This window comes from Hyperolius riggenbachi, chromosome 4 (genome assembly GCF_040937935.1).
Source record: "Hyperolius riggenbachi isolate aHypRig1 chromosome 4, aHypRig1.pri, whole genome shotgun sequence".
In the NCBI taxonomy this organism is placed as follows: Eukaryota; Metazoa; Chordata; class Amphibia; order Anura; family Hyperoliidae; genus Hyperolius; species Hyperolius riggenbachi.
Window position 1 is genome coordinate 405,105,696 of NC_090649.1, and position 16,807 is coordinate 405,122,502.

Consider the following 16,807-nt stretch of genomic DNA (forward strand, 5'->3'; position numbering starts at 1 on the left):
TCTCTCATATACTAGGAGGGGGTCTCTCTATCTACCTACACTGGGGAGGGCTCTCTGACTACCTATACTGGAAGTTTCTTTGGCTATGTATACTGGGGGGCTCACTGGCTACCTACACTGGGGGGCACTCTGACTACCTATACTGGGGGGCCCACTGGCTACTTCTACTGGGGGGGGGGACTCGCTGGCTACCTGTACTGGGGGGCTCTCTGGCTACCTATACTGGGGGGGGGGGCTCTCTGGCTACCTATACTGGAAGGTTCTTTGGCTACCTATACTGAGGGGTCTCTCTGTCTACCTACACTGGGGAGGGCTCCCTGACTACCTATACTTGAAGTTTCTTGGGCTACGTATACTGGGGGGCTCACTGGCTACCTATACTGGGGGAGGGGCTCTCTGGCTACCCATACTGGGGGGGCTCTCTGGCTACCTATACTGGGGGGGGCCTCTCTGGCTACCCATAACTGGGGGAGTGCTCTCTGGCTACCTATACTGGAAAGTTCTTTTGCTACCTATACTGGGGGGCTCTCTGGCTACCTATACTGGGGGGGGGGGGCCTCTCTGGCTACCCATAACTGGGGGAGGGCTCTCTGGCTACCTATACTGGAAGCTTCTTTGGCTACCTATACTGGGGGGCTCTCTGGCTACCCATACTGGGGGGCCTCTCTGGCTACCCATACTGGAGGGGCTGTCTGGCTACCTATACTGGGGGGCTCTCTGGCTATCTGGAAGCACCCAATTGTTTGCCCAATGCATCCCTGTCATTCCGTGCATGCGTGCCGCACTGCCGGCGCCAACATATTTAAAATCTCTGTGTCGCTCATTGACTTACATGACTTGCAAAGGTAACATGCTGTTGACTTTGCGTTGGGTCGTCGGCTGATCGGACACTGCCAGCACCGCGAGACGTGGTAAGTGTGCTAGGCCCCATTGCCTTGCATTGTCATTGCAATACCCTGTGGCAAAACAACGTAACGCAATCCACACTTGCAAGGCAAGTGTAAAAGTGGCCTTAGACAAAAGCGTGATGAAAGAGCTGATAGAAAAAATATTTCTGGTAGCACCAGCAGCATTTTACTAGTGTTTTATAGGCCTCTTCTGATGCTTCAAATCGAAGAGGAATAGGTGAGGAAAGATTTTACAATGGCCAAACACTGACTAAGTAATTTATAAAGTCATATTGTAAAAAATAAGCAACTTTATTGATTACACTATTTTCAGTAGAGTTCCACTGTACACATTTAATTTCATGTTTAGTCACAACTGGCTGCTAGTTTCTGCCCCATGTAATGTTTTGTGGCAGTGTTCATAGCTGAGCAGAGGCCATGTGAGAAAACAGGAAACGTGTGCTGTTAGCTGATTACACACTGTGAGGAGAGAGAAGTGCAATGATCAGTGTTATCTGTGTCTCTCCTGTGATGTTTCCCTAAAGACACGATGTTATTTTGCTAAATGTAATACAAAGAGGAAAGTATTCATTGTCTATTTGTAGAATTCATGCACAGGCTGCTTAGAACACATGAAAACGTGTGTGTGTATTACTGATCAATAACAAAGATGACATCTAATCTATATCAAGCTTATATGGGACAGGGCAGCTGTAAGATATTAAAGCACACCGGAAGTGCGGCAAAACTTTAAATGTAAAATCATGGTGGGCTACATTCTCCACTACTGACCATGCACTTGGTCTTCCGTTACCCTTTCCAGGACCTGTTCCCTGCACAGCCTTCTGAATGTTCATGGTGAAGTGAAGAAAGCGATTCAGTAGTGAACATGCGCAAGTTCCGAACCATGCATGCCCATTAGATTTCTGGAGAGGCCACAAAGGACCGGGCCTTGGGCTGCTGCAGCTGAAGGGGGCACCTGGATGTGACTTAAGGGCTGCTACATATAAAAGAGAAGGCTGCAAATGGGGAGCAACACATGAAAGGGGAAGCTGCTGCCCAACAGAGCTGTACATGAAAGAAAAGGGGTTGCAGCTCTAGGAATGTTACACATAAAATGGGGGCTACTCGTGGAATGGTGCACATGGATGTGTAGCCCCAACGTACTTGGCCTAGGGGCGGAAAAACTATAAATTCAGCCTTGCATTAGAAGAAAGAAACCGTGCACAGTGTCTCACACTAGTGCTTGTGCCTTTCCCAGTGAACATCCTGGCGATTATTTGTCTGAGGGAGTCATTTGAATATTAAAAAGCATGGGAACGGGTAACGGGAGAGTCACCGGGAGGGACACCGAAGACCAAGGAGTGTAAACAGCAGGTAATCCAGCCCACCATGGTCTTTATTCCCAATGTATTTCTTCTTTTCATGGCTACTGCAAGGAGCCCAAGGTGAGACTATGGCGTCAATTCACCAGAGAGGATTTACTAAGAGAAAAAAGGTAGGTAGTTTATCTCATGAGGTATTTTAACACTTTGGAGTCAATTCACCAGTGTGAGAGGACAGAGAGAAAAGTGTTCGATAGCAGGGGATAATGGAGAGATATGCATGAGGAAAGTGTGAGAAAGCAGAGAGTTAGGTAATCAGTATTAATGATTTACATGGGATACTTTTCCTCTCTGTAAGCTTAAAAGTGAAGCATTGTGGGTAGGAGGCAGAGTTTTACCACTACCTGACCAGAGTATTCCCGCCTTTTACTGCCGGATCATATCATAAATCATATCACGAGTGAGTCTGAACTTCTTCACCACCTCTGTCTCAGTAAAATTATCAAGAACTGTTCTCTCACGAAAAATACGAGGGGCGATTAAACAGACCCTCCTCCTGCGCCTTCGTCTCCTCATAATAGAAGCAAGCTCTAAGGCCTAGTGCACACCAGATCGGTTCGGCTGCGTTTTGCGATCCGCTTGCGGCTGCAGATACGCTTGGGTAATGTATTTCAATGGGCTGGTGCACACCAGAGCGGGAGGCGTTTTGCAGATACGCATACTCCCGGGCTGCTGCAGATTTTGGATTGCGGAGGCGTTTCTGCCTCAATGTTAAGTATAGGAAAAATGCAAACCGCTCAGAAAAACGGCACTTAAGAGCGTTTTGCCAGGCGTTTTTTGTTACAGTAGCTGTTCAGTAACAGCTTTACTGTAACAATACATGATATCTACTACACCAAAAACGCTTCACAAAACCGCAAAATGCTAGCTGAAACGCTACAGAAAAATAAGAAAAAGCGTTTCAAAATCTGCTAGCATTTTGCGGATCTGCTAGCGGTTTTTGGTGTGCACCAGGCCTAACAGAGTAAGCTCAAAAGGCTCCATCTTCCACAGCAGCAGCTGCTGTGTGAAAACCACAATATCTCCAGGTTCATTCAGGGGATAAAGAGATGAAAAAATAATGAATGGCCACACCCCCTTTCTTCCCTGGTGAATTATGATTTGGAGAAAAACTAACTAATAACTATCACTTATTTATCTCATACTTATCTCACATTTATCTCTTGCATTTCTCTCTGTCGATATTTCCCCTACACTTTTGGAGAATTGCTATTTGGAGATATGGAGATTTGGAGATATCAATTACCTCCCAAGAGATAAATATGTTGGTAACCTCTGGTGAATTGACGCCATTGTGAGTGGTTCATCCATGATGCACGAAAGTGGGTAAGGTCAATGAGAAAAAATATATGGGAATAACAGAAATCATGCAGTATACTTAGTGTGCTGCATCAAACCAAATGTATGTTCATAGCAGATTGAGTCACATGCTGTAGCTATTGTTGATGTATCCCCTTAGGGCCTCCTCATAGTCTCCCACACCTGCCTCACTGATAGCCCTTCACCATAGTACCTCCCTTGAATGCCACCTCATGATAGTGCCCCTTCCTAGCGTGATCACCTCACCATAATTCGACCCTTTATTGCTGTGCCAATACTGTTTACCAAAATTTAAGTGTTCCCTAATGTCTCTTTCATTGTAATGTCTCATTAGGAGCGTCCCCCTCATAGTTTTACCTCTCACCATAGTCTTCTCTAATTGTTTTCCCTCACTTTTCTCTTTACCGGTACCTTCATATTGCCCCTTCAGTGTTCCCAAAAAAACACATACCCCCATTATATCCCCCACAGGTACAGCAGGGAAGTGGGATTGGTATACAGCTACTTATCCTAGCTGTTTTCCTATCCATGGGCTCTTTCGGCTTTCTTGTAGGCCTTTATCTATCACTTGGCTGTTGACTATGTGACATCAGAAGACACATGACTGTCAGGTGATAGGTATGGACAGCGTACAACAGCAGAAGCCCAAGGATAGTAGTAGCCAGGACAGATAACTATAAATCAGCTGTGCTACATTGCGGTGCCACCTTGCATCAGAAGGAGAGCTACAGCAGCAGTAGCACCATAGGGACAGAAAGAGCCCCCATAATAGTGGACATGGCCCATTGAGCAACAGCAACAAACGGACATAAATGACAGACACCATAGGATACATTTCTAACGTTTTATTAGTGGACAACTTTATACACACAATAGTTGACTGTTAAAAATGCAAATTACAGATGTAAAACTGTATTCTGATAGACATGTTTTTAATAGTACATTCAAATACACCCAAATATGTTTGATTGTGAAGTTCATTGAGGAAAACCAATGAGCTGCAGAAAGGCTTGTTTATGCTCCGCATGATTGGCAGCCACAATCCACTGACTATACATATGTAAATCAAGTGCAATTTGTGAGCTACATCCTACAGTTACTCTGTGGCAACCTGTGGACCCCCGGCTCAGAGTATTACTTACTGGTTGATAGACTAGTGTTTAAAGTTCAAAACCTAACACCTCAACTTCAGAAAACAATTAAGTTGATTAGTATAAAGGACAGGTATTACCTTTAGAACTGAACATGTTAATTAAAAAAAATAATAATTTATGTAGCTGTTCTTGTTGCAGCTAGGCTCCTATTCATACAGGCTCAAGATCTTTTCCTGGTATCTACTAAATAACTTAAAGAATGGCCAGACTGTATGGTTGCTCACACCTACTTCTCACCTCCTAAGCTAGACACAAGGTTTCTATTCTAATGCAATGATGCTGCAAAATATTGTTTGGCATCTGTTGTGCTCTCCTCTGGATTTCACACGGGGCCACCTGCCGGACCCGCGAGGTAGCTGAATCCATAGGGAACACGAGGAAAGCTTCACTGCAGTTGGAAGCTCATTTGGTCGATGTAACAGGTATTCTGTCCTCCATGTTGCTTTTATCATCCTTACTGCTATTAGAATTTGCCTTGTTTAGTTTTAGGGCCTGTTTCCACTAGAACGAATCTGCATGCAGATTCGAATAGCCAATAATAGTCAATGAGCCTGTTTCCACTAGCCCAAAAATTTGCGCGGTGTGTTGCGCATAAAAATTTGCACAGCAGGGCCATCAGAATTCACACACCGCAAAGCTAGTGTTCGATTTGCCTGTAATGTAATTAATAGGAAAAACGCATGCATTTTCGCCATGCTAATTCCTGTACGTTTTCACGTAAAATTAATGTAGAAGCACACTGGCGCTGACATGGTTAAATCCGCATACTTACAAAAATAAAAGTATATAAGTTATAATTGCATGCAAATTCGTTTACGCGTTTTCCACAGCATAATCGCACCGCACTAGTGGAAACGTAGCTTTAGGGTTTTATAGGCCCTTTGACCAAATAAATAAAGAAGTTCTTGGATACTGTTGTATTTGGGGTTTAGCTGCACTTCCAGATTTTACCACTGGGTAGTCATGCTGGAGAAATATGGGGAGATCATTGCTCTATGAATGGTATACAAGGACAGACATCCTCTTATTGCCTCATACTTTTGGCCAAAAAATTAATGTAACGGGCAGGCAGATAACACTTAAAAAGAGCCTGACCCAACCCCAAAAAAGTGAGCTACTTTCTTAGGTAGAGGGAAGCCTTTGTTTTGTTCAGAGGCTTCCCATGTCCTCCTTGACCTCACCATTGCTGCGCACGGACACTGTAAACATAGCTAAAAAGAACTTGTTAGATGTTTGCGTGGCTGCGCACCATGCTGTGTAAAAACCTGGCTGAACTGTACCTGCATGAGTACAGCAGCGCCTACACAGAAAGCCGAAGGCGTTTCTCCACAAGTAGCTCCGTGCTACTACACAGGCGCGTACATACTTGCATGGGTGCAGTACAGTCATGCTCATGCACCACGGGAAGCTCTACCTACTAGAAAGAGGTGGAGAGGTCAAGGAGGACATGGGAAGGCTTCCATATTCTTAGGTAAGCAACTTTTTTTTTTATTTTACTGCCAGCTCAGGTTTGCTTTAAAAGTAAATTAAGGTATAAATCTACCCAGAAATGAGGAACAATTTGAAACAGTGTAGCTTTTTTTTATTTGCTATCTGTGTCCTCTTTTTCCCCTCAATTTCTGCCAAGTTCAACCGAGACTTCTGGACAAGAAGGACACAAACAGCAACACCCACCTGTTAGTGATTTTAGCTGGAATAACATTTTAATGTTTTTACGTTACTTCACTTCCCAGTAGTTTTTGCATAGTTTGAAGCGGTGTTCATATTATTCTAGTTGAAGAAATGTTCCTCTCTGGACCAGTGGTAAAGAAACTATGAGATCCATCACATAAACTGGAGAGATCATTCACACATGAGTTTTTCAGTCTACAGATGTCTTATTTTCCAATTTTTGATACGGTTTGGATGGCTTTAATCCATTCCCTGCGCTCCTCGGCTGAGGCGGCCTGCAGGTAGTAATGGATCTCAGATGCAGTGATGATCTCAAAGAGGTTTCCATCAACTTCTTGCTTTTTTCCTAAGGGAAGAATGCCATGTTACTTTCCTGAGTAAAGAAACAGTATTCCTATAAAGTAATAAGGTAATGAAATATTTAAATAACTTAGGGTGGCCACTAACGATCCAATCTTTTTCATCCAATCTTACCAAATCTATGTAGTAGAAGAGTAAACTGAGGGAATATATTGAATAGATACTATAGGTAGTCCCTTATATTACACATAAATGGTAAGGTTTGATGAAAAAGATTGGATCGTTAGTGATCACCCTAACAGTGCTCTTACTCAAGGCCGGATTTATACTTCTTGTGCTCCTAGGCCAAATACAGTATGTTGTGGTTCCCCTTTCTTGTGCAGCAGCGCCCCTCCAATTCCATATGCAGCCCCCTATTCCATGTGTATCATCCATGCACAGCAGCTCTTTCTTTAATGAAAACCTCCCTTGAGCATCAGTTTCTTTTTTTCAAGTGTTCCCCATTTCAGCCTCCTCTGTCATATGTAGCAACTCCTCTTTTCCATATTCAGGTGCCCTCTTGGGCTGCAGCCTCCCAAGGCCCTGGCCTTTGTGGCCTCTCCAGAAATCCAGCCCTGCTCTTATTGATTTTTGGGCAACAAGAGCGGGAGAGGTAGAGTTCATCAGGCTTCTACTTAGATTAGACCATGTAAAGGTTCCCGGTGTGCACATGAAACGATCTGGAGAACTCTGACTGGTTCATTTTAATGTGGCAGGAGGCTAAATGAATTTGTGCTGGTAAAGTCTCAGTATATAATTAGTGATCTCCATTATATATATCCTCATTTTTGTGATCGCTTTACAGTGCTCCCTCCTTCAAAATAGTTCATTTCTTGCTACCCACTATCTGTCACTACTCATCAGTCACTGCTACCTGCTTACTGGTCACCACCTACTACTAACTGTCACTTCTTACTACCCACTATCTGTCACTACTCATCAGTCACTGCTACCTGCTTACTGGTCACCACCTACTACTAACTGTCACTTCTTACTACCCACTATCTGTCACTACTCATCAGTCACTGCTACCTGCTTACTGGTCACCACCTACTACTAACTGTCACTTCTTACTACCCACTATCTGTCACTACTCATCAGTCACTGCTACCTGCTTACTGGTCACCACCTACTACTAACTGTCATTTCTTGCTACCCACTATCTGTCACTACTCATCAGTCACTTCTACCTGCTCACTGATTGTCAGTCACTGCTGGTTTTCAGTCACTGTCACTACTCATAACCCAGTGCTTGCCGCTACTCATCCAGTATCTGCCATTACCTGTGACCTGGGATCTATCACTACTTTTCAGCGACTACCTATCACTATATATCAACCACTATCTGCCACTACTTATCCACCACTACCCGTCAGTAATGACAACCTAATATCTGTCACTTCTTGTCACTGACTAATGGCTGTTACTACATGTCACTCACGATCTGTCACTACTCGTCATCCACTACCTGTCACTTCTCATTACCCATTATCTGCCACTGGCAGGAATGTTGCACGGGGCCAGTAACATGGGAGATGTAGTAATTGAGGTTGTAAATTTCACATGGAACTTATGGAACATTTCAGCATTCTCTAGAGATATCCTAGATATTGTGGAGTAGTAATGTTGGGCTTAGGAGGGAGGACCAGGCTGTAGTGCTTAGAACCACCCCTCTGCAATCAATGTCCACCACTGCCCAGGATCTTGCCTTTCACTTTATCATGCAAAAACAATTATAACCTGACAACCTCTTATCATCATGGAAAGAACTGACAATATACTGTATATTGCAATCTTTTTTTCAGCATCCATTTATTTGTATTGCTAAAGGAAACAGCTGACATTTTTTGAGCAACTTACCATCATCCTCTACTGCGGTCACTACACAGCCCCGCAAATGGATGGAGCCCAAAGCATCATCATCATCCTGTCCATCAAAGATAAGACAGTGCATTATTATTTGTTTTGCTACTGTATATACTCGAATACAAGTCAATCTCGTGTATAAATCAACTCCAATATTCAACCCTCTTAAGCTGGAATTTTTTTATTGACTCAAGTATAAGTCTACCCAGCAAAGTTAATGGCTGCACTTGGGGACCAGGAGGGGTTAATTACTGCACTGCATACAGTATTGCAGCTATTAACCCCTCCTGTCCCTTAAATGCAGCCAATACCCCCTCCAGGCCCCCAAGTGCTGCAATTATTCACTCCATTTTATGCAGCCCAGTATTCCCCCTCCCCTCTTTTCATTGTTAAGTGTAGTGGCCAGGACTTTCACACCTGTCTTTTCTTGGCATTTCTTTTCCTTAAAGTGTCACTTACCACTGGGTAAATTTCTACAAATTGGAATGTCACTTTTAGTACACATATTACTCAGTATTGCCCATGACTCGTGTGTAAGTCAACCCCTTTACTTTTATGAAGTGAATCAGACCTACATTTCTAGACTGATACACCGAGTTTATACAGTATATTAGGACTATCAGGAACGCCTCTAGCCATTTTGTCACTCCAGGCGAGAAAACCTGTGGCGCCCCCCATTACTCCAACACCCCCCCTCCCCCACCCCCCGTGGTGCCCTACATGAGAATAATCGTAATGTAGCAGCGTTTTATCAGAAAACAATCGTAATGCAGCAGGGTTTCATCAGAAAATAATCGTAGTGTGGGCAGCGTTTCACCAGAAAATGCACATATTGCAGAAGTGTTTCACCAGAAACTAATCATAGTGGCAGCGTTTCACCAGAAAATAATCGCAATGCAGCAATGTTTCACCAGAAAATAATCATAATGCAGCAATGTTTTTACCAGAAAATAATCGTAATGCGGCAGCATTTCACCAGAAATTACAATTATTGGGGCATCGTTTCACAATAGAATACATGTAATCTGGGCAGCGTTTCACCACAAAAAACAGATAGGCAGGGCTCCTCTTTCTCCCATTTTCTCCCCTTCCCATTAGTTCCCCCTAGTAGCCCTGATGCTGCACCTGTAAAAAAACCAAAACATTTACTCACCTGCAGAAGACTCCTCTCCCGGGACGCAGCTCCACCAATGATCTTCTGTGCAGCACTCTGGCTGCAAAACTACCGCGCTGCCAGGAAGAGCAGGGCTACAGGCAAATGGTGCCCGAAGCCCTGCAGTGGGGACACAAATATTCTCCAGTGCAGGGCTTAGGATGCCATTTTCCTGTCACCCTGCTCTGCCTGTCAGCTACCACAATCCCACAGGCTGGAGGTGAGCTGCTGGCCGCGGCCAGTGAACTGGTGGGGCATCTATTATCCAGTTCATCACCTGGGGGGGGACAACATCTGGCGGGAGTGGGCGCAGTGTCCCCCCTCCTCCCACGGCTGCCCTCTAGGCGACCGTGTGGGGGCGCCTCTAAAGACTATACTGCACCAGGCACCTCTGAAGACTATACTGTAAAGTAATCCCGAGCCGAAGCTCAGGTTTAAAATCAGATCCTGACCTGAAGAGAGGGAAGCCACAGTCAGTATCCTATTGAGGCTTCCCTTAGGAGGTCTGAAGCTCCCCATTGCTGAGCACGGCCCCCTTCCACATGTGCTATTGAGATGCACTAGGGGCTAAAAATGCTGCTCGGTTCACTTTAAGGTGTGTACACACGTATAATTACTGTGGCCCGCATCTTTATAAGTAAACATTGCCATGTTTAATAAACTGGTGTGGAAGAATTTCCCTTACCGATGCCGGATCATAGTAATGCAAATAAGCCGGATCCTCTCTGAGGACAAACTTCCTCACTTTCCAGTTTTTCCTTCTGTGTCCCTGTGAATGTGAACAGGTGTTACTCAATCAGTCATTGCTGAAACTATGAACATACAATAAAGATTTCGGTTATAGGTCACATACTGTCAGGGGAACTTGCACTGCTAATATAGGAAGATATAGCAAGAGGAATAAAACTAGCAAACATTCCAACACTACACGTGTTCCTCAATCCCAACAAGACCAGGAACATCTCCAGCATTTATGTTCATATTGATACAGTAATTCAATCACCGAACCTACTATGGACACAATTATCAGATAGTGCTGCACTGTATTTGCAGAGTAAACAATGCAGAGGGGTTTCCTCTGTATCCACTGGGGGAAACAGAGAACTTTCTCTGCTTTGCTTACTTTTTAAATACTTAAAGGGGCACTATGGCGAAAAATTGTAAAATTTAAAATATGTGCAAACATAGACAAATAAGAAGTACGGTACGTTTTTTCCAGAGTTAACCTCCCTGGCGTTCTATTAAGATCGCCAGGGCGGCTGCGGGAGGGTTTTTTTTAAATAAAAAAAAAACTATTTCATGCAGCCAACTTTCAGTTGGCTGCATGAAAGCCCACTAGAGGGCGCTCCGTATGGGCCTCTTTCGCCGCTGTACGTGGCGGATCGCCGCGCTGCGGCAGCGATCAGGTAGCACACGCGGCTGGCAAAGTGCCGGCTGCGTGTGCTCCTTTTTATTTGATAGAAATCGGCCCAGCGGGGCTGAGAAATCCTCCTGCGCAGGTTACCCCAGGCTGAGCTCGGGATAACCGGCAAGGAGGTTAAAGAGGATCTGAGATGAAAAACGAACTATAAAAAGTAACTTGTCTATATATCTTTATAGATAAAGTTTATGATTATTTATTTCTGTGATACAATGAGGGCAGCCATGTTCTGTTTGTCCCATTGTCACAGGCTGAGGGCTGGAGATGCTATCAGCTTGCCTGTGTGTAAATTCACCCCCCTCTCCTCCTCCCTCCTCCTCCTCTCTGCCTCTGAAATCAATGGCTAGTAACCTCCTCCTGCCCAGACTGAGCTCCCATAAACCCTTGCTACAGTGCCAAGGCACAAAAGGAGCTGTGGGCGAGGCTTGTTTAGTTTATAGAGAATTTGAGTATTAAAACAAAACAAAAAAAGTATTTGGCTTGAGGAATGCCCTATAAACTATATGAAAGGACCACAATTATGCAATGAGTAAAAGATTATCTCGGATCTACTTTAAGCTATTGATTCCTTGTCTCCCATGTTGCTGTCACTTACAGTAGGTAGTAGAAATCTGACAGAAGCGACAGGTTTTGGACTAGTCCATCTCATCATAGGGGATTCTCAGCAAGGCTTTTATTCTTTATAAAGATATTCCCTAAAAATGATTTACACAATGATGCTGGCCAGCTTTCCTGCTCGCTGCACAGTTTTTTGGCAGTTGGACAGAGCAACTGCCATTCACTAAGTGCTTTTGAAAATAAATAAATCCCTGAAATTCCCCTGTGAAGAGATGAACTAGTCCAAAACCTGTCACTTCTGTGACAGGAACATAGGAGAAAAGTAATTTATGGCTCATTTTACTCTGGGGAAAAATGTACTTCTTATTTGTATATGTTTGCACATATTTTAAATGTTACAATTTTTTCGCCATAGTGCCCCTTTAAAGCGGATCTGAACTCAGAACTTTCTCTCTGCTCTAAAAGATAAGCAACAGCATAATAACCTTTACAGAAAAAAATTTCCTTGTTACAGCTGATACAAATTCTGCAATAAATCTGCAGTGTGTCTACTTCCTGCTTTAATGGAAGCAGACATAGGGTTAACATCCTGTATTTACAAATTAGCTGTTCTGCCGAGACTGCCGAGATTCCTGTGCTGACACAGCTGAGAGATCACATTACAGTTGTGATTAGTCACAGATGAGGAGGAATTAGACAGACCAAACTCTCTAAATACTTCAAGGGTGGATTTCTCTATGTTTTTTTTCTGTATTGTGCAAGAGTTCAGGTCCACTTTAAAGGAAACTAAAGAGTAAAAAAGCACAAGCATTTATATGTGCCTGTGGCTTCCTCCAGGCCCCTGTAGGCCGTAAGCTCCATCGCCATCCTCCCAGGCTGCCCTGTTGTTCCGCAGTGGAGTCAGCCATCTAGCCCAGTCATGCTTTACTGTGCATGCGCAGTTGCAGTCTTAGCAAATTGCGCATGTGCAGTGGAACGCGACTGAGTGCGAGTGGGGAGTTTACTGGGCCACACTGTGGGAGAATGGAATGGCCAGGGAGAATGGAAAGGGAGCCCAAGGCCCACCCCTACAGGGGGCTGGAGCTAGCACCAGGTAACTATAAATGCTTGTGGTTTTTTTTATCTCAGGTACACTTCAGGGTCGATTTTCCCCAGCAGATTTGATCATTATGATTAGCCAAATATTCAGTGTTATTCAGACAGTACTGCAGCAAAAGAGGTCAACAGGACTGCCAGGTAACTGGTTGTTTAAAAGGAAATAAATATGGCAATCTCCATATCCCTCTGAGTTCAGTTGTCCTTTAAAGAAAATATGTAACAAAAAAAACTCCCCTGGGGGGTACTCACCTCGGGTGGGGGAAGCCTCCGGATCCTACTGAGGTTTCCCCCGTCCTCCTCGGTCCCACGGTGGCGGCGAAAATCCTCCCGGAGCGGCGGCTATGTAAATATTTACCTTTTGGCTCCAGTGCAGGCGCAGTATAGCTCCTTCTGACGGAGATAGGCGGAAATAGCCGATCTCCATCGGGCCGCTCTACTGCCCAGGCGCAAGTCTCCTGCGCCTGCGCAGTAGAGCAGACCCGACAGAGATTGGTAATTTCCGCCTATCTCCGTCAGAAGAGCCACAACAGCGCCCCCGCTGGAGCCTGGAAAGGTAAATATTGAACAGGCTTTCGGGTCTGACGGGCCGCTGTTCGGAGGGCTGCAGCGAGACCCCCGTGGGACAGAGGAGGACGGGGGAAGCCTCATTAGGATCTGGAGGTTTCCCCCTCCCGGGGTGGGTACTCCCCAGGGGATGTTTTTATTGTTACAGAGTCTCTTTAAAGAGGAACTTTAATCAAGGTTTGAATTTCATTTCAGTCAGTCACTGACACCTCCTTTCCCATGAGAAATCTTTACCTTTTCATCGAATAGATCATCGGGGGGGGGTCTGTATGGCTGATGTTGTGCTGAAACCCCTCCCACAGCGTGATGTCATGACCATGGTCTTGACAGTTTGCTGTCGGTGAGCCTCATTGCACTGCGGGAAATAATGGCTTTGTCCAACTGCCAAGCAAGCAATAGCTCCCTCTGTGCATAGAACTCTCAGTTAGGGTCTGAGCCCACTAACGTAGTTGTGCGTAGTTGTGTCTGCTTTTCAGCAACACATCAATGTTATGTTATGCAATAACCGCTTACATGTGCTCTTTACATGAACTATGTAAATGTCTAAAGTAGCTGTTTTCTGAGGCAGTCCAGAGGATGAGAACAACACGTTTCTGCATCAGTTGTGGTATATCAGATGAAACGCCTTCAGTTTAATAGAACACACAATATAAATAACTGCTTCAAATGTCAACGAAAGAGGAAGTGGCTTGTGTTAGACCGCAGTGGTCAGAAACTCCTGCATGTTTATCGCGCTATGTGAAACTTTCAGTCTATGTGTAAACACAGTTCTTTATTTAATTTCCATATGAATAATCACTCTAGTTGTTGCATATTTGATGAGTACAAATCCACATAATGACTGGTTTTAGCCTTTAAAGAGAGTCTGAAACGATTTTAAAAACAAAAATCAGATACTCACCTAAGGAGAGGGAAGGCTCTCTGTCCTATAGAGCCTTCTCGTTCTCCTCACAGTCCCCGCATTCCCCCGCAGGCTCCCCCGTTAGCAGTCTAAGACCGATCGGTCGTGGACTGCTCTCTTCTACTTTGGCTGGGCTTCGGAAGTCTTCGGAAGCACTCGGGCTCCCAAAGACAGCTGCCCCGCACTGCGCGTGCATGAGCACCCTCTCTCACAGTACATCGCCGCCTGTCTTTGGGAGGACTCGGGTTCCCGAAGACTTCTGAAGTCTTCCGAGGTGGGAAATTAGAATGGAGAAGCATGCAAGGGAACAAGGGACCGTGAGGAGAATGGGAAGGCTCTATAGGACCCAGAGCCTTCCCTCTCCTTAGGTAAGTATCTGATCTTTGTTTTTCAAATCGCTTCAGATTTACTTTAAAACCGAAGTTAATCTTCTTGATCTGGAGGTTATGCTGCCTCCCTATAATATTTCGAACTTGTGTATGCATAATACTGATCAGCTAAAGAATTTCAGCCTCATGCATACTATTGGTAGGTCCCCATTGTGCAACCAAAACAACTCTGATCTATTGAGGCATGGCCTCCAGATGACCTCTGAAGACATCCTGTGGTACCTGACACCAAAATGGGACCAGAAGATGCTTTGAGTAATGGCGCTGCCATTAAGGTAAAGGCTACCAGGACCCCCTGCACCGCCAGAACTCCAGGTGGTCACCCCCCCGACACACCCCTGGAGTGCCCTCTGGGCCCCTGAAATATAAGGACTTGCTGCACGGCATTGCAAAGCTGTGTAGGGTATGTGTAGCACACATGCGTCCTCACTACAGCCACCACAAATCCTTGCATCTCCTTATGTGTTCGTACCAAGCTCATTGGCTAGGAGCTGTCACCTGGTAAGAGCAGTAGGCGTTGCAAAGAATTGTGGGGGCTGTAGTGAAGATGCATGTGGCCTCCACATCCCCTACACAGCTCTGCAAGTGGACCACAACTGCCTTGATCGGTATGGACGAGTGGTGTCAAGATTAGGGGCCCTGGGGGTAACTTTGGTGGTAGTGATCCCAGGTTACCTTTGCCCTGGGGCCCCCGTGTGGCTTAAACCGGCCCTGTTTGGAGGCCAAAGAAAACATGATTCATCGGTCCCGGACACTTTTTCCACTGCTCCATCATCCAGTTCTGTGCCTATTGTAGGTGAACAGGAATCACCCTAGGCACTTATCAGCCTTGGCTCTTTCCCACTCAGTTCAAGAACATGTCCACCATGAATTACATTTCTTTAAATCATTTCTTTTGGGCTCGGTACTGGTGTTCAATGGACCCAGTCTAGCAGAAGGGTAGCTTCAAAACAATGGTCATATAGCAAATATTTGATGGGGCTTGCAGCAATGCATTATAATTCAGATGTGCCATCATGGGCAAGTTGACATGGACACCTGAGTGGTAAATCAACTGCCAACTGAACTTGGATACCGAGTGATCTTATAAGACTGGTCAGACTGTGAAGAGGCTAGGAGATATGTACAGGATGCCACCAAAAGCTCTTATATCCACTTGTTACTGATCACAAATCTTTCTCATAAGTAAAGAATACAACTTATCAAAGCACACTATCTTTTAAAGGACTATGCAGTCCATGTTCTGTTTTTTCAGACAGGAGTATACTATCAACTAATCTTGGAAACGAGACATGATTGGCTGGAGCCAGGCTTTGGGATTCACATAGGGCTTGACACAGCATGCATGTGTGGTTAGAAGAATTAACTTCCTATCAATTCCTTCCATTTCCGTCCCAAGACAGTATTATATTTAATGTGTTAAAATGTATTTTGTAACTAATTCTGTACATAAACCAATCCTTTATTCAAATACAGAGTCAATAAACACACAACCCAAGATAGAGTGCATTCTGCAAGGCCCTGGTTATAGGTATACTACAGCAATAATGCTCACTCCGTCCTCATCCCCATGGATTTGAGTGGACATGGCAACGTGCAAGCACATATAACATACAGTGCATGGGCAGAGACATTTACAAATAAAGAAACAAATTAACTTGGGGAAATCCTGTTGTTTTGTGACACACTATAAATAGCTAAATACAATAACAGCGTATAAAAATTCCATATGGCTGTAAATAACTGTCATCTCACAGCTGTGTGCATACTCTTGCCTTTAAAGAGGAACTGTTGCGAAAATCTTAAAATTTAAAACACATACAAATGAGAAGTTCATTTCTCCCTTAGTAAAATGAGCCATAAATTACTTCTCTCCTATGCTGCTGGCATTTACAGTAAGTAGTAGAAATCTGACATTACTGACAGATGTTGGGCTAGTCCATCTCTCCAAGGGGATTCTCAGCATGGCCTTTATTCTTTAGAAAGACACTCCCTGAAAAAGATTTATACAAAGATGCAGGTCAGCCTCCCTGCTCACCATACACTTTTTTTGCAGTTGGATGGAGCAACTGCCATTCACTAAGTGCATTTTGAAAATAAAG

General features: G+C 44.5%; 1 protein-coding gene across 1 annotated transcript in view; it reads right to left on the bottom strand.

Annotated features, from left to right (window-relative positions):
- Nucleotides 1-6,441: 6,441 nt before the first annotated feature.
- PLEK (pleckstrin) overlaps nt 6,442-16,807 on the bottom strand; it is a 47,865-nt gene continuing 37,499 nt past the window's right edge. Inside the window, exons 7-9 of the mRNA XM_068279597.1 lie at nt 10,461-10,544; nt 8,617-8,683; nt 6,442-6,763 (exon numbers count right to left, since the gene is read on the bottom strand). Coding sequence (XP_068135698.1) covers nt 6,624-6,763; nt 8,617-8,683; nt 10,461-10,544 — 291 coding nt within the window. The 3' untranslated portion in view covers nt 6,442-6,623. The remainder of the gene's footprint in view (nt 6,764-8,616; nt 8,684-10,460; nt 10,545-16,807) is intronic.